Source organism: Poecilia mexicana, unplaced genomic scaffold, assembly GCF_051168715.1.
Source record: "Poecilia mexicana isolate PSO_F unplaced genomic scaffold, ASM5116871v1 scaffold_16, whole genome shotgun sequence".
NCBI classification, from domain to species: domain Eukaryota; kingdom Metazoa; phylum Chordata; class Actinopteri; order Cyprinodontiformes; family Poeciliidae; genus Poecilia; species Poecilia mexicana.
The window spans coordinates 8,526,849-8,547,584 of NW_028263385.1; the positions used below are offsets into that span (position 1 = coordinate 8,526,849).

General features: G+C 38.8%; 2 protein-coding genes across 2 annotated transcripts; one reads left to right on the forward strand and one right to left on the reverse strand.

The window, feature by feature from the left end:
- The first annotated feature begins 2,497 nt into the window (after positions 1 to 2,497).
- LOC106906690 (glycoprotein endo-alpha-1,2-mannosidase-like protein) lies at positions 2,498 to 13,235 on the forward strand. Its single transcript, XM_014972103.2, has 4 exons — positions 2,498 to 3,079; positions 5,359 to 5,468; positions 11,302 to 11,378; positions 12,599 to 13,235. Exons 1-4 carry the CDS (start codon positions 2,566 to 2,568, stop codon positions 13,233 to 13,235), a joined length of 1,338 nt encoding a protein of 445 aa, XP_014827589.1. The 5' UTR covers positions 2,498 to 2,565.
- Positions 13,236 to 16,173: 2,938 nt separating this feature from the next.
- Positions 16,174 to 20,484, reverse strand: yrdc (yrdC N(6)-threonylcarbamoyltransferase domain containing). The gene is made up of 6 exons (XM_014972222.2): positions 20,224 to 20,484; positions 18,611 to 18,806; positions 18,354 to 18,468; positions 18,141 to 18,260; positions 17,913 to 18,043; positions 16,174 to 16,866 (listed from the first exon to the last, which is right to left on the reverse strand). Exons 1-6 carry the CDS (start codon positions 20,393 to 20,395, stop codon positions 16,797 to 16,799), a joined length of 804 nt encoding a protein of 267 aa, XP_014827708.2. The 5' UTR covers positions 20,396 to 20,484; the 3' UTR covers positions 16,174 to 16,796.
- Between the last annotated feature and the right edge of the window lie 252 nt (positions 20,485 to 20,736).

Here is a 20,736-nt window from a genome sequence, read left to right on the forward strand (position 1 = left end):
AATAATTTAAACTTGTTTTTGAGACGGTTAAGTAGGGTTGAAGATCAGTGAGGAAAACCTCAAACCAGGTTTGAGTGGTATAAAAAGTGCAACTTTTGTGTTTGTCTCAATGGTAAAATTGAGAATATTTGTCTTTGTGTTTTCACAAGAAGATTAAAGGAATTCGAGCATCCCAAACCATGTTGTAGATTTTGACTGAGTAATCACACTGAATCCTGAATTGTAAAAAAACAAAAACAAAAAAAAAACAACAAAAAAACAGTGAAAGCCTCCTTTAGTTCAGTATGATTCAGATCCCAACTTCATCTTTAGCTTACAGTGTTTACACTGTACACAACACATGTCCTCTTTGAATGACAGGATCTGTCAGTAAGTATATAAAAATTTGTTCAGTGTTATCTTTTTCTTTTTTTTTTCTTTGACTGTTTGTTCTGCCCCTAATGCAGTTGTGCTCTGGGTGAAGAACCATATTGCCTGTATAAAAAACTGCTGCTGGTTGTCCCACTGGAAGGTGAACCTCCTCCTCATGAGATTCAAGTCTTGCAACCTCTAACAAGTTTTCTTCCAGTATTTGCCCTTTACTGAGCTTTGTCATAGGGGCGGTGTGTTTAGTGTGTTGTCAAGTGCTAATTTTTGCTCACAGAGGGCAGAAAGTTCATTTTTTGGAATAATCTCTCCAAAGCATCTTGTTTCGTATGATTACTAAGTCCTCTACATCGATTCTAGCAGATTCGAATCAGATTTGTAATTGATTTCTTTCAACAACTTTCTTCTAGGCACCTTTTGTTATTAGTAACCCAAAAGCTCAAACATCCTATTTGTTTCCTAACCGTTTCAACAACATGAGCAATAATTATACACAACTATACTTTGGAAGTGACTTTATATGCCCATGTGCCGTCATTTCTAACTACAACATTTTTATTTCTTATTGTCTGAGAAACCAGTGAAATTAAATGATGGATTCAGTGAGAAATTAAAGACTCCACAGCGGTTTTATTTATTCTAAAGCACTTATTGGATAAAAAAAATGATTTAATAGCATATCAGTATGTCAGCCCATTGTAGGCTGACGTACTGTGGGGGTCAGTTCCTCTAAAGTGCTGTCTAATGTCTTGGCCGCGATCCAAGGCTTTCTGGACCACATCTGAGCCAGCAGACAGAAAGGAACCACTTTGTTACATCACTTTATACACTCTTAAACCTTGCTGTTACCTATGCAATACCTCTCCGGGAATGTTTTCATTTGAATAAAAAATCTGTCATCACACACACACACACACACACACACACACACACACACACACACACACAAAATAGATCCAGTCCATTACTGAATGCGCCCTAAATTAGGTTCATTTTGGGATCCTTCCAACTACTTTCAATCACCAAATATCCCAGCAGAATGAAAAAACAAATATCACCTTTACATTATCCATTCTCCATCATACATCTACCATAATTATCATGACAATATTGTATTACTTTCACAATAATATTACTGTGAAAGTAATACTACTTTCACAGTAATATTACTGTGGGATATTTGGTGATCTGCTGGGATCACCAAATATCCAAGCAGAATCCAAAAACAAAAATCACCTTTACATTATCCATTCTCCATCATACATCTACCATAATTATCATGACAATATTGTAATATTACTTTCACAGTTTAGGTGATTATCCAATGAAAAGATGAGGAAAAGGGCTTCTTTTAAAATGCTACCGAGCTGCTAATTTGCATATGACTTAAATAAGCATATTCCATCTCTACTTATTATTGCTTTTTTTTATAACAATGACTAATACATTTAAACACGTTAGGGTACCCCCAGTACCCTAAAGTGGTACACGGGGTACCCTAATAAGGTACTGGGGCGTCTATTCCATGAAATGACCACTAGATGACAGTATGAGGAAATGCCTAAAGTTTTAACACTGTAAAACTTATTTAATTTAAGAAGAAGAAAAAAAAAAGTGTGACACAAAAATCCACTTTTGCCAACAACTATACTTTTAAACCTTTATGCTCTCCTGTTTTGTTTCCTTCTCGTCTTTAAATGCTGATGCGATGTCCTGGGTGTTCGGCATGTAGGAGACTCAGGCTAAAAAAAGTATGACGAGCCAGGCCCCGCCCCTTTGGCGTCCAAAATAGAAACTGTAAACAAAAAGCAGCCAACCACAGAGGCTTTCAAACGCCGACACTGTGGAGCATCACTGCTGCTGTGGGACACCGGTCATGTGTTGGATGTTAGGCGAACCGAACCGCTGCTGCTGGCGCTCAGAGCCAGAGGAAGCATGAGCGCTGTCTGTTTTTGAAGGTCGATTTAGTCGTCTTGTTATTATTCTTACGTTTCTGATGCAGATTAGCAAAATGAGAGACGAGGGGAGCAAAATAAAGTTAAATACCTCCCAAACAAATGCGCCAGGCTGTCTGCTGCGATCGGACCGCAGCCATGCATAGTTCAGCTGAAATTCTGTCGGGACACTCACAGAGAGTTGTTTGCAGAATCTTAGTTGTGCTTCATCTGGAAACTGGTTTATTCGCGCCGTTTTCATCCCATGCAACCCTTACCGACCATGGCACGGCTGCGGAGGAAGGCTTGCGTTGCCCTGTTTCTTTTCACCCTCTTCATTTTCGGATCTCTGATGGGACTGAGGACCCTGAAGCCTACTGACGGATTCTCGGATCTGGCTCCTGGCTTGGAGCTCCTGCCGATCTTAGGAGGGAGGATGTCCCGGGAAGCCACCGCGTCCCCAGTCCAAGCCCGCCCGCAAGGGGGAAACACAAAAGCGGTTCTGTCCAACTCCGGTCCAGAGGGGACAATATTCTACGATGTTCACATCTTTTACTACACTTGGTACGGCAGCCCTCATATGGACGGGAAATACATCCACTGGGACCACATCCTGGTCCCCCACTGGGACCCCAAGGTCGCATCAAGCTACCCGAGAGGAAAACACATGCCGCCCGAGGACATCGCCTCCAGTTTCTACCCGGAGCTGAATTCGTACAGCTCCCGGGATCCGGACGTGTTGGAGTCCCACATGGAGCAGATCGGAGCCTCCGCGGCAGGTATGCAGCTCCGTGATGCTCCCTGGTTTGTTTTGGAGCTTCTCTTTACAAATCTGATAGAACGCTGAACAGTTTCAGCACCACAAACAGACTGGACAGCTCCGTAAACTCTCAGTCGATCTGTTCCTGCGCTTATTGCTCTCATGGATTTACAATAAAGAGCAAAAGTGTTCACATGTCTTTACTGCTTCACTATTTTCGCCATGTTACAATCCAAAAACATCAGTGTATTTTATTGGGATTTTATTTTTTAGACATACCTGACAGTAAATTGGATGTATCTGTGAGTAGTTATCATCATAAATAGATACAGACTTCAGATTCTATAAAGACGTCAGAGGTTTGGTAGAGAACATTAAGGAGTCAATATGATTACAAGGAACATAAAAGAGACCAGAAAGGTCAGATATAAATGAGGGTTTGGTTATAAAACTAATGGCCAAACTTTGAAAATCTCAAATCGCTCACAGCTGGAACAAAATGCTGCAGCTCCGTTTTTTTCCCCTCTGATCCAATCAGATAAGACCAAGTCTCATCATCCTTTTGAAATCTCATAACAGTTTGACTCCAGCAAGGTGGTAGGAGGCTTTTCTTCAGCAGAGCAAAGCAGGTCAGAGTTGGTGAGAAGACAAAACAAAAAAAAAAACAAAAAAAAAACAGGGATATTCTGAAGACAACCTGTTAGAGACTTCAAAAATGATAAGGCAGAAATTCATCTTCAAACAGGGGAACCATTTTAAACTAACAACCAGAGATGCAATGAGATTGTCCAGGCAAACACTAAAAGATATGAAGCTCTAAACACAAAGAAAAACACTTGGATCATTTTTTTCAACATCACAACATTGTGTATTTTTGTCTGTCACAATAAATCCCAGTAAAACGTCTTGAAGTTTGTGGTTGCACAGAGCCAAAATGTGAAGTCCAAACCCTGCATGTTTTTACAAGGCACTGTAAACAGCCTTGCTTGAAAAAGTAAAATAAAAAGAATCCATCAGCAGTAAAATGATACAAAGTATTAAATTATCAGCCAGATCCAGTGTCTCCAGTGTTGTGAACTTCAAGTACTTCTTGAAAAGTGTCATAAATTATAAATGCGTACATGCTGTTGCCTTTCCAAAAGCTCCTGCGACTCTAAAAGACATCTGAGGTCTGCTGCAGGGTGTCAAGTAACAGACTCGTGTGTTAGACGACACGTGACAGGCCCTGATGTTTCTGTCCCGCGGCTCACTGGGTTATTGTACACCATCCGGACTGATGAGCCCGCCATGCAATCCTCTGAAAGCTCATCACTTTAACAGATGGACCAGTGGAGGGCTGGCTGCTAATGCTTAGTTAAAACAACCCAATTAATTAGAAACATAACAAGTCAAACTATTAACACTTCCGCTTGAGCTGATAAATGATATTCTGCCACATCAATGTCGACAGTGAAAATGAATAGAAATAGCCACATTGTTTATACACATACATATGAGAGAGTGTTGTACTGTAATAATTTTAATGGATTTTTTATTTGAATGCCTCATGTGCCAGTTCCTGTTTGATGCCAGTGACCAATGTAGTAGCTATAAGGTACCTTCCATTTTTCATATTAGAACTTCAATTTGTATTGTATTGGGGCATTTATAGGCCATAGTGACACAAAACTTTTCTTTTTTTGCCGCCTTTTTTTGCAGATTGATGTGCATTGTTGTGTTTTTTCTATAATGATTAAGAATACTTTCTCTTTTGGCTATGGTTTTCTTCCATATATATTTTTTCATGACTAGTAGTTGCTCAGCAAGATTCTCCAACCTGAGCTGAGGTTCTCTGCAGCTCCTCCAGTTACCATTCAGCCTCTTTGCTGCTTCTCTGATTTCTGTTCTTCTTGATCTGATCTGTTTAATTAATGTGTTTCACTGAGTGAATGAAGCAAAGGAACATAAAGGATCTTTTCAGTAATATTTTAAGTCATTGAATATGAGTGTGATATGGCTGTACATGGAAAAAAAAAAAAATCTGGAAAATTTGAAGAGCGATGAATACTTTTGCAAGGCTCTGCTAAGTCCCTTTTTCTGCCAGCATCAATGGAGGATTCTGCTTTCTGCTTTTAAATGCATGAGCTGTCAAAGCGCCTAAGTGTGCTGAGAGATTTCCTCCTAAACGCGACATGACAGGCTTAGATGAGAAACGCAGATGAGTAAATATAAATACCATGACTACTTGATGAGCAGGATGAAAATATGAAGACGGAAGCAGAGACAGATTTCCAGCCTGAATCATCTCCGTGTTTCCAGGGGTTCTGGTGCTGTCTTGGTATCCTCCCGGCCTCGCTGACGACAACGGAGAACCCGCTGAGGATTTGGTGCCAGCTGTGCTGGATGCTGCGTACAGACACAGCCTGAAGGTAAAGTGCATCAGCACATTTTGTGAGAGCGGAAAAAGTGCTGAAAACTGGTGGAAGAAAAGCTCTGAGAGGAGCAATGTGCTGTAAAACATGGCATTCTTCTATATTTTTCACTGTGTATATCATATTTGTTATTGCAAGAGTGAAGGTTTAATTTCTCTATTGACTGTGCTATTTAAAGTCGACACCTGCTGGTGGACAAGGTCATATTTCATCATTAATGCAGCTAAAGGTTTTCCATCATGCTTAACCTTTAGCCATGCGGATCCCTACTGAACAGCAAAAATAAGCCTATTTCTGCTTCTGTTCACGTCTTAATTTGCTCTTTACCTCTGACACAGAAACGATGAACCCCAAATCTGTTAGAAAATATGGTAACGCTGATACAAAAATGTCATTTTTAAAGATAAAACTAATTAGTTTCTAGAAAAACTACACTGGTAGTAAGAACAATGAAGCACTGGTTCAGATAATATATAATGTACAATATAATGTTTTGCTGGACTTGATCAAATATTAAAATGGTAGTCATATAACTGCTTTATGATCTTCCTTCTCCTTCACTTAATCAGTTTGTTAGCACAAGAACAGGAGGAAAAAATAAAAGTAAACAAATTAACTTTTAAAGTATGTTTCTAATTATTGCACTTTATTTTTATATTAGTAATTGATATGGACATAGATGAAAGCATGTCACTCCTACCTTCCTGTCATTTTAAAATACTGTACTCTTTAATAATGTGCACTGTCTCTGACAAATAAACTAATGTATTTGTTCCCACACGCAGTATGCCAAATGTGAAGACTCATAATTGGAAACCAGGTTTATGAACCATTAGCAACCTGTGAACAGCTGCAAACTGTATCTGAGTGGAGCTGTAGGTGATAAACTCCAGTTGGTAGAGCTGTGAAAATGAGGGTGGGAGTTGTTTTCAATCGCAAAGAAATTCTTACATAAGATTTGAAATGCCATGTTCAAATTGATGCAGGAAAGAGTTTCTCGTACTTCAAAGTGACGCTGAGAACATTATTAGACGTCAACGATTCCTGAAAGGCTGGAGCTGTTTTACTCTGATGTCCTCCCTCCTGAACTTACACATAAAGATGTTGTTTTTATGACATTTTTTTATGTCATCCAGCTATTTGGCTCATGTATCCAGAAAAATAAAGTTGAAACAAGACCTTTACGTGGACTAAATAGAAAGACACATAGGCACAATCAAACATTACCACCTTTATTTTCAGATGTCAGAAAAAAAAAATAGTCCTGCTCTATTTTAGCTGTCTGCTTTTGGTTAGAGTATTGAATATTCACAGATAAACATTGACGTGTAGGGGTACAAAGTTAATGTAAGGAAATCTTTGAGAACAGATTCATGGAGGGAAAAGAGAGACTGTGCTGTTGTAATATAAAAAAAAATCTAACAAAGCCTATAGTTTAAACATTGCAGGATGTGATATAAAAAGGTACAGACACTTTGCAAGGAAGTGTGCATTTGCAGAGTTCCTTAATGTGATGATCTTTGATTGCAAATGTATCCCTTTTAGACCACTGTCAAAATAGTCTTGTCATGAAAAAAATCTTTACTACTTGAATATCAAAAAACAAATAGTTTTACAACATGGTGACGTGATTATGAAGATGCATGACGGTGATGCAATCCATGAAAATGACAGAGTTCACGTCCTTACATGAACACCCTGAAAGAGTGTTCATGTCTTATCCAGCACAGATAAGAGTCCTCTCTATAAAGAGCTCTAGAGAAAAGCAATGGGCTCAGGCTAGACTGTCAGATTTTATATCACATTTATGTCTTCAGTTATCTGGCTGGAGGCAAATAAATAAAGTATCTCCGGAGAGACAAGACAAGAACTACCAGAATAGACATGCAACAGTGGGCTTGTGAGGGTTTCACACATAATGCTGTCAGGAACAAAGCTAACAGATAGGGTTTATCACCACGGTTTGCTGTCAGCTCTGCTCTGGTCAGTGTGGCATTTTCACGGAATGCATGTGGAAAACAGTAAGTGACATGCTACAAAGCATTTTCATTCTTCAACATGTCAGCATCTTATTGAATTAGGAGATTTCTTCTCCCGAGCCTGTGAATAAAAATAAAAAATAAAAAATCTTAGTGCAGTTTTTCTAAGCATCCTCCTACCAAGCTTCTTTCACTCTTTCTGCAGAGAGCAACATTTATTTTGGGACTGCTTCCTTTTGTGCAGTCTTAGATTTTCAGAGTGCAAAGTGCAGAGTGTTGGACTGAACCTTTTTTTCTGGGCTAAAAGAAAAAAAAAAAAGACAAGACAAGTGAGGAGGACAAATGCAACACTTCGGTGTGAGTTAGAGCACTAACTCACACCAGAGTCATAAGTTTCAGGATGAATGTTTTGATTTATAGAGCAGAGAAAATCAAATCCAAAGATAAATTAAAACATATGCACCTAATACTTAAAAAAAATCATGTATATTCATTCCACCTTCCAGAAGAACATCTAAAATAAATCTTAGGATAGGATATTAATGCAAATGATGAGTGGATGTAAACTTCTATTTGAAACTAAATATCGACAAATGGCCGGGCACTGATGACTTGAAGGGACAACTTTGCATTGCTCTCTGGCTTGTAAGAAAATCTTGCTGGAAAAAAAAGAAAAAGAAAAACTTCTGTACACCCGACATCAATCATTCCAGCAATCCCACACTACACACCTAAAAAGAAAAGAAAAAACCTTCACATATCTTTAGGTAATGTTACAAAAGAAACCAATGGAGTTTTCATTATATAAGGTGAAAGGTATTTTCGGCAGCTCCCACACACAGCTTGCGTGTTGTGCACAGCAGAGTTGGAAAGCTCAAAAGCACAACCGCCGCCGCCGCTGCTGATTCTCGACCTCAGCTTGAACCGGTGCCGAAATAGTACCTCTGCCCAAGGGAGTGCATGGGGGTGGTTTGGTGGGGACAGGGTTTGCGGTGGTGGGGTGTCCTGGGAGCTGGGTGCGGGGAGGAAACGAGCAGAGGGGAAGTGAGCATCAAAGGTCCCATGAGTCAGTTTGTGCCTCTGAACAATCTGCACCCTGAGGGGCTGGAAAAGTTCTGTCTCGTAAGTAGGCCATGTCAAGTGCACAGGGGAATACGGCCCATGGGTGCTCTGTGATCAGACAGACTGCTTTATTTCTATCTCTGGATGACAGCATTTTTTTTCTTGTGTGACCCTTTGTTGTTGTTGTTGTCTGTCCACGGGGTGTGACCACAAAAGAAAGTGGCACTCTCAATTACAGAAATGTCCTAAGCGTAGTTGAAATTCATCTAATTATTGCAAAGATCTGGAGCTTTGTGTTTGTGTTTGTCCTAATCCATCCCTTTGTGCTCTCTGCATGAGATGGCATTAAATTCCTCCCTGCTCAGCATAAATCAGGCTGCCGTTGTTCCAGGGTCGTGCTGTCAGTGTTTATGAAGTATAATAATGCTTGAACTCATTTACTTAAAATTTACAGGAGATTTATTGGGCAGTATTTGGGGAAATTAGTACTGTGGGGTCTACTCTGAGCTGCAGAGGAACAGATTTGTGTCTCCCCTTTGGGTGATAATCATGTGGCTTTATATCCTCAGCTTCTCAGAAGAGGTTCACACGAAAGGCTCACAAAGTCCAGAAAGTTATGGCTTCATAAACTTAGATTCAAAGCTATGATTTATACTTCCTGAGGTCTACAGTTACAGAGAAATCAAAGCAACAGTTTTGTCGCCCATAAAGCCTTCCACAGAATCCTGACAGACCATTCATAGGGTCTACAAAAGTACTGACACGCCATTTTTGTCACAGTACAACAGCAAATTTCATATTATTTCTATGTTTCGTATTTTATATGATATTCCGACACAAAGTGTAAATGTCTGAAAACTTGGACGCGCATTTTGGTTCTGTACATTTTCCTCCATAAGTCAATACTTTGAAGAACAATATTCTCAGTTCAGTGCAGTTCCTCCAGCTTTACTCCAGTGCTCTTGGCTGCTTCTCTAATTAATGCTGGCTGAACGCTCTCTGTAAGTTAACATTTCTATGGAAGCAAATATCTTGCAGATTTCTCTTGTTGTGTCAAACGAACACGAGTCAGATCGACAAACAAATATTAATAGTTAAGCATGGACAGTAATGCAGTATTTAAATGATGACTTTTTCATTAAAAGGAAAAAGGCTATCAAAACAAAGCTGGCCCAGTTTGAAAATAGTAATTTGCCCCTGAAAGCAACAAACTGCTATCAAGCATGCAGGATAACTGGCAACGAGTCTTCTACATGGCTATGGGGTATTCTGACCCATCTCATCCAGACTTTTTCAAGGCAACCTTTGGTTTGTTCCCTTTAGATTCACTCAGACGGGACTTGCTGGTGTGCTTTGGATCATTGCTTTGCTACATGACCTAAATACACTTGAGATTAAGGTCACAAACTAATGGCTAGACATTGTCCTTCAGGATTAACAGAATTCATGGCTCCAATAATGACCACAAATATATCAGGTTCAAAAGAAGCAATGAGGACTCGGACCATTACGCTATGTTTGATTGTCTGTATTAATATTATTATTATTTTTTTACTGGAAAGTGTTAGCTTTATGTCAAATTCTGCTTCTTTTTTTTTTCCCCACAATACGGCCATGTCTTGACGGGTTGGCCCAAATGATTTCATTTTTTAGATGAGATGCTTTTGTGTGTTTTAAAACGAACCATGCCTTATATTTCTTCACAGTTGGATCTATACTGGGACTAAGTGGAATACAGGTGGACTCTACAAATTAAGTGACTGGGTTTTCTTTAGGGGTGTCAGAGTAAATAGACTGAATGTAAATAAGCATCACACCTTCCATATTTTTTTGTCTTTGTAAAGCGGCTTCGAAACTGGCTTTTGTGTGAAAGGTACTTTTGTAAGGCACTGTGCAAACATCCGCTTAGCTTCTTAGTAGACTTATGATGAATGTCATGTTGACAGTGGTTTCCAGAAGCACTCCATATCTGTAACACAGACTCCCACTGTGCTTCAAAATCCAGCAAAGATTACATCTGATATAACAACGATGATGTACAACACGCTCCACGGTGCTTAAGGCTGAGCCCGGCTTCCTCACTGAGGTCCCTTCATGGCATCCCTTTAGTCACTGCTGTCATTTTAAAAGGCCATTTTTCTCCTCGCATTGTTCTCTGTGGGTTTTCACTGCTTTTAAAGTGGTGTTTCAATCTGAATTATGCATCATCAAACTCACTGAGTTTTCACTCCTTTTAAAATATTCAGCTTTAGCACCTTTTGTGTACACGCCATTTCGGTTCTCTTGTAATTTTGCAGCTTTTTACTTTGCCGTCAACTGAAAATTGATGTTTCTCTTAAAACACTGGAGTGTCTCAGAGGCCTCCACAGGGGGGTTCTGCCCAGGATAAAAATAAATATTATACATTGTTGGGGAATTTGACATGAAAGCACAGGAGTTCAGTTAATAGTTATTTTCTTTTTGGAATCATTGTCACAAAAATGCTATGATATGCTACAAGGCAACATGAAGCGAATGTTCTTTATGCTTCTTCTAACTTGGGGCAAAATTGTAACTTTGTTTTGAAGAATAAGCCGTGGTAAAAGGATTTCTAAGTCTGATTACATACAATAAAATTTGACTTTAAAAGCCTTTTACTGTGTTATTTCTGCTTGACCTCAGTAATACATTGCTTTTAGCCCTATGCTCAAAAAGGTTAGCTATCAGCTCAGGGAGGATCACTTAGATATTGACAAAAGTTTGACCTGTGATACGAGTTAAAACGCAATATGTATTCTTTTTTTTTTCAGGTCGCATTTCAGATCCAACCCTACAGAGGAAGAAATGACCAGACTTTGCACGACAACATCAAGTACATAATTGACAGGTAGGCGCTTGTCTGGCTGCGCTTCATCACTGACCCAACTCAAACAGAAATCCATTAGGTTTGCATGCATAGCTGAGGGAACAAGGGTCAAAACATAGAAAGACTTTTAGGTTGCTTTTCTAGATTATATAAGGCCAGGTTCATGACTTATAAATGGGTTCTTGATATGAAAGCAGTTTTCTTTTCAATCTTTTAGTATCAAAGAGGGCATGGATGAAATACACACTTAATTCAAAGCCTCCAACTTAAACCAAACTCTTACATATTTTACCAAGGTTGGTGAGGATGTGTCAGGTAAAACATGTACACCTTTCATTTGCTGGCAAATAAACTGTAAAGTAATCTTTACTAATCTGTCATTGATGGCGAACATTAATGTTTCAAATGACCCCAGACATTTTTTATCAACTGACAATATAGCTCTTTGCATTAAAGTAAAAGCAAGCCAAAGATTCACCACATTTTATCAGCACGAGGAAGACAACTGATGAAAAGTTGCTCAGCAGATATTTATTGACTTCAAGCCTCAAAAGATAATTGCTGAAGAAGTTAGCAATTCACAGAATTCTGTATGTAGGCAAACTATAGGAAAGTTGAGTGGAAGCAGAAGGTGTGAGAAAAAGATGAGGCGCACATGAAAGAGGGATAATCAAAGCATTTCGAGGAGGGTGAAGGAAAACCCTTTCAAAAATTGTGGAGAATCACAAAGCGTGTTCCACGTGCTTCAAGAAGCACCTCAAACAGATGAAATCAATACATGGGCAAAAGGATTTTGCACCTTTCCACAATGCCATATGTACCGATATCTAGTTAAATGGCCATAATTTTGCTTGATTTGCCCACAAAATGACTTTACCCAAAATCCACAGAGAATGGAGTATTCAACAGGAAGATGAGAGACAGCAGAGCCAACAATGCTGACGAACTGAAGGTTACTATTAAATAAACCTCAGCACAGCCAGTTTGATGATTTACCACACTGTTGCAGTAATTCATGCAAACGGAGCCTAGACTTGGCATTGAGTGTGCAGTAAAAACATCGACGTATTTTACAGTAGGCTGACATTTAGAAAAATCATTTGTAATCCTATGTAATATTCTATCTGGCCATAGGGGTTTAGTCGCTGTAAACTGCAACAGAAACGCTTGAAATGTATCACGTTGTGTGTAATGTTTGACTTTTTGAATTAAATTACTGAAATAAATCCTCGTCTCTGAAGGTACGGTGATCATGGGGCCTTCTACAAGTTCACCTCCAGCACAGGGAAGAGTCTTCCTCTCTTCTACATCTATGACTCCTATCTGACTCCACCAGAGTCCTGGTCTGAATTTTTGACTCCCACCGGCTCCCACAGTGTGCGCGGCTCCCCATATGACTCCATGTTCATCGCTCTGATTGTTGAGGAGCGTCACAAGCATGACATCCTGGCAGGTGGCTTCGACGGCATGTACACTTACTTCGCCTCCAATGGCTTCTCCTTCGGCTCCTCCCACCAGAACTGGAAGGCCATTAAGGCCTTCTGTGACGGGAACAACCTCCTTTTCATCCCCAGCGTCGGGCCCGGTTACATCGACACCAGCATCCGACCGTGGAACAACCACAACACTCGCAACAGGGTGAACGGCCGCTACTACGAGACGGCTCTGCAGGCGGCACTCAACGTGAGGCCGGAGATCGTCACCATCACGTCTTTTAACGAATGGCACGAAGGGACGCAGATAGAGAGGGCCATGCCTAAGAAAACCGTGACCCGTGTGTACTTGGACTATCAGCCGCACGGACCTGAACATTATCTGGAACTGACCCGCCGCTGGGCCGAGCAGTTCAATAAAGAGAAGCAGCAGTGGCTGATGTGAGCTTTAAACAGAATAATGCTCCACAGTATCAGAGTGATCAAAGTGGCAACAAATGCTCATTTTTCCGACTATGACACGGTGTTCCGGGTCTTTTGGGAAAACACTGAGAGAAATTTTTTGCTGAATACTTAATAGTCCAGGACTCTGAAATGGGCCTGTCTGATTTGTTCTCGCGCCTCTTAACCAAAAACAAAATGTGAAGTCTATCTGTACAGTATACAGTTCTTCTCTTCGTCACTAAAAAGATTTTAAATTAGTTGACTGAGATTATTTTTTTTTGTTTCTGCATGACTTGATTTGTATCACTTCTCTTAGACTAAGGTGTGGAGTTGAACATTTACTAATTTACTACAAAATAAAATAGAAAACAAATCACATTTATATATTAAACTGGTGAAACACCTAAATTAAGAGCATTCTTAGCCTTTATGTGGAATAACCATACAACATAAAACATCAATAAATTAAACAAAACAAACAAAAAAAAAAACAAGAATGAGATTCACAAGCTTTGGTTTATGTCAATCCGCAAAGGATCAAATGCAAAGTTACAGATATTATCCCATAGCATCTCCATTATGTGCTTCAAGTAGGCATCAAGAAGGTCACTTAACCTGTGGCAGAAATTATTTAAATTGGTTGGTTTCCTCACACTGATCTGGCTTTTGAGCCTAGCCTAAGTGAGCACAAAGTGTGGCCTGAAAAATTATGTGCTGCTCTGAACCGCGACTGAAGAATGGTACAAATTGGGCCGGACAGCACAGTTGATTAAAGTAGATTGGCATTAAAAAAAAAAGTTTTAGGAGATTTTCACTGATAAATAGAAATCTTCTTTAAATTGAGAATGTCGAGTACAATACAAATGATTCATATTTTATCAAAAATGTGATAGAATTTCTGGCTCACATGAGTCAGTATGAGGCTAATGGCCAACATTTGAACACTGTACAAAGTGTTGAGAGGTGACATCATCATGGTGTGGGTTTTACTTCCAGAGACGCATAGAAAAATGAAAGAGAAGGACTTCTTTCAAATTCTTGAATTTCACCTCAGTTTAACAGATAGAAGATTGAAACTTGGACATAATGTGGTATCCCAACAGGGTAAATGATCCTGAACACACTTAAAAACCTGTATTGGAAGGCACAAAGCAGGCTGACGTTAAGATCAGGCAGTAGCCATTTCAACAAGGACCTCAGTGTTGTTAAAAAAAACGATGTGTTGACTTTGTGCCAGGAAACCAATCACATTAAATAAACTCTAATTCCGCCAAGAAAAGTGGTGAAACACTCCACCACAGTTATGCCAAGAGAATGTCGATGGCTACTAAAAACGTTTTTCTAATATTAGTGTGCATGTATGAAAGAAATGTTTTAATTATTGCAGATCATCTCTGCCATGACAGTAAAAGAAATACAATGCACTGGTAGCAAGTCAAAGACAGGCCCAGCATACAAATCTATTCACCACTCATGTATGACGACTGAGAGGTAATTCGCCTCGATACCACATCACTGCTGGTTTTCATTCTTCTGCTAGCAGAGGGACCTGCTGCCCTGCATTTACCTGATGGCTTTCTTTTCCACGTGAATTGATCAGCATTTCCTGCTGAATGCAGACAGTGACATTAATCAACCTGGATGGGAGGTGACATAACACAAGAATATCGTCATCAGTTCAATTCAAATTCAAAAACACTTCATTCATCACAAAGGGTAATTTAATTGTTCCTCAGGTAAGTAAAGCTCAGTTAAGGTGTGATTTCACCAAAACGTCTAGAAATATTTTTATCTTCTATTCAAGAAAAGAAAAAGATGCACAACACCAACAGTGCCTTTTACTTAGCAAAAGGAGATTTAGTAGCTTATCAGTGTTAAAGGTTTTGTTGCAAATGAAAAAAAAATTGGCCAAGAGGACTTTGTTATCTGTTAAAGTGAATCTTTCTGAATCAGCTGTTTGGGTTAACTTTAGTTTGGCTCTTTAGTGTATTGTTGACTGATTTCCACAAGGAGAGCATCTACACCTTCTTGTGAACTTTTAAACTAATCATGTGTAATGTACCATCATGTTGTCTAAAGGTCTTTCATACTTTTAGTTTGCATGTTTTTAACTCATACACTCCAGAAGGATTGGCTGTTTACGGTTGAGACACTAAACTCTGTCCTAAAAATCCCTCTGGAATAAAATTCCTCTCAACACGTTGACCACATTACCGTCAACTTTTGAAATAGTTAATTTCTAAATACTGATTTTCAAGCAATTTATTAGTCATCAATAAAAAGATAATTGGCAAATACTTGGCATACAGCAAATTATTGGCTCTCAAACATTTTATAACAGGAACGATCTCATTAAATACCAGGATGAACACGGATACTTTAAAACAACAGAACAACAGTAGCTGGATTTTTGTGTTACGTCACACAAAGTATCCAAAGATATCAGGTGATTGCTTGAAGAACATGGTATAGTTACGTGTCATGTTTTAACTCAAGCCTTAGGTTGGTTAAGCTGGTATGAACTACGACTACATTCAAGCAAAATTCAAAAAAAATTATAAATAAATATATGCACAAAAAGTAATTAGATGGAAAATTCAGAACTGGAATATGAACAAATTTATAACAAAAGTTAGAAAGACGATCATAGTCATCACTGTTCACGTCAGGCTCACCGTCTGTGGTAGGAGTTTAACTTTGCCACAAAATACTTTAACCTTTCGGAAATAAAAATTAATAATCCTGCTTGTTTCTTTTGATGTTAACAAAAATGTAAACAACGCTGGAATAATTAATTTTTTTTTTTGTGAAACCCTGCAGTGGAAATCCATACGTCATGTGATTTTATTGTCCATGAACATTGGTGGAGAAATATGTACTTGATCTTTAAACTGTTCGCAAAAATAATTTTAAAGGCGTACAAAGTTTTTAATACACAGTTAAAAGTTAAAAAAAAAACTTTTATTATCGTAATGTATTAAACAGATTATGAAATTATGATAAAAAAAAACCCCCAGGTCCAATATAGGATGAAAGTAGATAAGTGGAAAAAGAGAAATTGGAACAGCATCTAATAGATGATTAAAATTAATAACAACAGAGCGAATTTGAAACTGTCAGGTGTAAAATATCTGTGGCTGAGTGACAATGAAACACAACTTATTGAAGTCTAATCCTTTCACTGTGCTACAAAGGATAATTTAGGCACACAGTAAAAACTTTCATAACATGAAGAGATTTAAGGAAAAAAATATTACAGAAGATTCAGCTTACTTAATTTATTGAATTCCTGAATAAACTAAACCGAGACATCTTGAACCTCTACACCACATCATGATCAGTGGTTAAGCAAAAAACAAACAAAAAAATAAAATGCAAAAAGAAAAAGCAACTCTCAGTTTGAGAAGAGAGCCTCCATCTGCGATGACAGACTCAGGTTTTTCCTACATTTGTTGTTTTCCATGGGAATGTCCAGCTCTCATATTCTTACTTTCCTGAGTTTCTTCGGGTCAGAACCGGTTGTGCGTCTTAGCGTGCGTTTGGAGTGCGTAGGGTCTAAAGGTCATTCCTCCTTTGAGTTCTCTGACAGTCCGTATTTGTGCTCCAACACGTCAAGCGTGGCAGAAAGGGCACTGAAAACAGAATTAGGGTCATTTGTCATTTAACACACCAAGTCCACTTCAGAGGGAGCGTGGGAGGTTTTAGGAGAGGGGCACGGCGACGGAGCTCAGAGTCAGAGAGGCAAAAATAAACACAATGTGACGAGCTGACTCTGCAGTATTTAATCCAAGCTGGCAGGCATTTGTGGGGAGCCTGTAGTAAGCTGAGGTTGTGTTTTATCAGACTAATTAATGTCAAACAGCTGATTAAAGTATGTCCTTAACTTTAATTGAAATTCATATTTGCAGCAGGTTTTTACTGAGTACATTGTAACAATGTCGTAGTGAATTTCTATGAGAAAATGATATGAGCTCCTCTGTAAAATCCACACATCTGAAGCCAGTTTGCTTAGTTTAAAACTTTAAACACCTGTTTTAGAGCATTAGATCACACAATCTGAAGAAAGGGTGATGTGTTTGGAAATCCAGAATTTATCACTGCAGCTATTACCTAAAATAATATAGCAGAATTCCTACTTATTTCTAGTACTACTAATTATTGCTCAAGACATTTATTGGTACCCCTAGGAAAAATGCATAGAAAGCCTTAAATTCAAGAGTAGCATCATCTCACACTGGTGAAATGGTAAAAAAAAAAAAATAATAATAAAAATAATAATAATAATAATTTGAGTATATTCATTCATAGAATTTTTTTATAAATAAATAAGTTGTAGTAATCAACAATGGCACAATTATTATTATCCCTGTTGTCAATATTGTACTTTCAACATTGAAGTTGACCATTTCACTTCATTCAATCTCTGCAGATCATCGCTTCTGCTTCCCTGACTTCTGACTGTATATCTGTTAGGTCTGTGATGGGCTAAATATTAGCAGAGTAAGGGGCACTTGGTAAAAGGAAGCAAATATTAAGGGTGCTAATAAATGTGACAACCCTATCCCTCTACAGAAAAATGTAAACTTTGAGTAGAGAATGTGGTAGTAGTGAACAAAACTTCCAACAACAATACCTTATAAAAAAAAAAAAAAAAAAAGAAGTAAAAACAAAAACTTACCAGCCTGGTCTGATGACTCTGTATTTACCAGGTACCGACAGATCAATCACAGTTGACCCTTGCCGAGTCTCGTCTCCTATTGGTCCTCCATCCACCACCACAGCCAGTTTTGACCAGAGCTCCTGAAACTCCTTTAACAGGGAAACAGCCATATTCAGCTTACAAAATGCTGCACATGCGTCAAAAAACAAAAAAGAAAGAAAAAAAAAACATGTTTCTTAGACTTACATGTACTTCCACTGTGCTGGTCGTCGAGCTGATGTTGGCACTCGTCAGTGCCAGTGGTTCCCCACACATCTGGCAGAGGCGCCTCATAAAGGCATGATCAGGAATACGAACGCCTACAAGCTAAGGGACAAAACAATAACAGCTGACGGCCTACATGGACACATCATTTGGGATTCTGTTTAAATGCTTGTCCAAGTAAAGAAGGAGACTTACTGAAGTAAAAGGATTGAGATTTGTATTCAGCTTTCCAGATCTTTCAAACACAAGAGTGACAGGACCAGGCAGTAAATCACCTAGAAGACCCTCTTTCACCTTCACCTTACAGTACCTGCTCAGGAAACAAGATGTCAGTGGTCCCTTACTTCATTAATAACTAAACAGAATATGCAGTGATTTCATGAGTCCAAAAGAGAGAATTAAAGGACTCTCCTAAGTCAGAGTCTAATCAGAACTGAGATCAGCACACTCACTGATAGATATCCTGAATTTCTCCAACACAGATCGCCAGCGGCTTCTGTCCGTTCCGTTCTTTCACTTCGTAGATTTTTTTGACAGCCTCAGAGTTTTGGGCCAAACACGCCAGACCGTAGATGGTGTCTGTCGGCACGGCGACAATGTGACCGTCTTTCAGAGCCTTCACTGTGCAGCTCAGGACTTCAGAGTCATCTGAGGGGAAACAAAACCGTAAGCAGATCTAATAAATAGCAAGATCTACAGCTCTGGTGAAAAGTTTACTTTTGCTCCTCACTGGCATGAATAAATACATTTTTGGGCCTTTATGGGTGCAGTGATCCATCTTTTCTTCAGTAAAAGATGGATCATTATATTAACTGTCATTGAAAAATATATACAGAACCACCCCTTCAGTTTTTGATTAGTTATCCTATAGCAAGTTGCACCTACACTTTTTATAGCCATTCCCCTGCTGCATTCAGTTTGGTCTGAATGGGAATCAGAACCAGTGTAATGGCCAAGATAGTGTGCACACACAGAGAATTTGACTTCAGTTTCACACGCTCAGAACATACAGACATTAAAGATAAATATATAACATTAAGATGAAAACAAACAATTACATACATATATGGGTATGTACACTGCAAAACTGCTGGAGCCACAAGTTTCTTCAAATCAGAGCTGCCTTTGATTGTAGATTAATTTTAGTTTTTCTTACAATATTCTACGATGATGATGATTTGTCAACGTTTAAGAAAATGTAAAGTTTCTTGTTTTATGCTTTCATCCTGTAAAGCATCTTGAGCTGCCTGTTAATGAAATGTACTAAAAGCAGATTGGTGACAGCAGCCGATCACATTGTGTAAAATTCACACAGACTCAACAAAATTAAACAGCTGATTGGAAAAACATAGACTCCTCTGATGATCAAATGATAGTCAAAGTTTGCCATAAAAACAACATGAAACCACAGATCCAGCCTGCCTTGTGTCCATGGTTCATGCTGGTGGTACCATAATGGTGTGTGTGGGGGACAGCGGGGGGGATTTTTCTTGGAACAATTTGAAACCCAAAGTTTAAAGGACATACATTATATATTCTATTTGAGTATTTCTGCTCACCATTTCCATCCCTACATTAGTCACAAAGCTAAAATCATGGGTTCACAGTGTTCTGTAATAGCTGTGCTGCCTATATATGCACAACAGCAAGAGAGTGATGATACCATACCAACATGTAACTAACAAAGTAACCACTGAGTATGTATTTTTGTGAATATTCTGATGCCGTGAAACCGGAAACATGGAAACAACAGACTGGACGTAATAAAGAGGACAAAGTTATTTCTTAAAAAGTTTATTTCCATTATCCTGGATTATGGTAAAACATAGACTACAGTTCATCCTTAGTTCACTTTGCCTTCGCAATGCTTGACTGAAAAGGGTACTTTAGGTAAAAAGAAAAAAAAAATCAAAGTTAGCAACATTTTCAGAAAGCTAACGTGTTTTTTGGTCAAAAGTATGCGTGTTAGTTAAACTCTCCCCCATTTAGCTACATCTACAGTTATCTGTTTAAATAAACTGACTGGGATATTCTTTTGTTCTGAGTGACACGCTGTCACAGGTACCTGTTTGGGTCTCTTGATGAACCGTCGGCCCGTTGGAGGTTGGCGGGTATAAGCGGAGCAGTTTAGTCTTCGGTTCTTTACACATGTCGGTTCCGAGTCGACCAGCGACCGCTGAACAGTGCGATCCTCTATATTTGATCAATCCAGCAGCGACAAATCCAAACGAACGCATAAAATCAAGCTAAACTGAAACACAAGCGTGTTATTCCACCAACCAGGAGCATGTTGACGCCTGATGCAATGACAGAGATTTTCCGGGTTACGCCTCTAAATTATGACGTCACTTTTTTTAAAAGCACAACTGCCTATTTGACTAGAAACAAACTTGATAAGTCAGTTCTGTTATTACACTATTTTGTTCATATTTTTTAACAATACAAAAAGAACGAAATTAAAAAGAACATAAAAGTATTTTTTTAAAGCCAGATAACTATGTAATTATTTATTACCCTAAAATTCACTTATTAAATCCCAGCCAAGATGTCTGCAGAACTACAGAAGCAAAACTTGGTA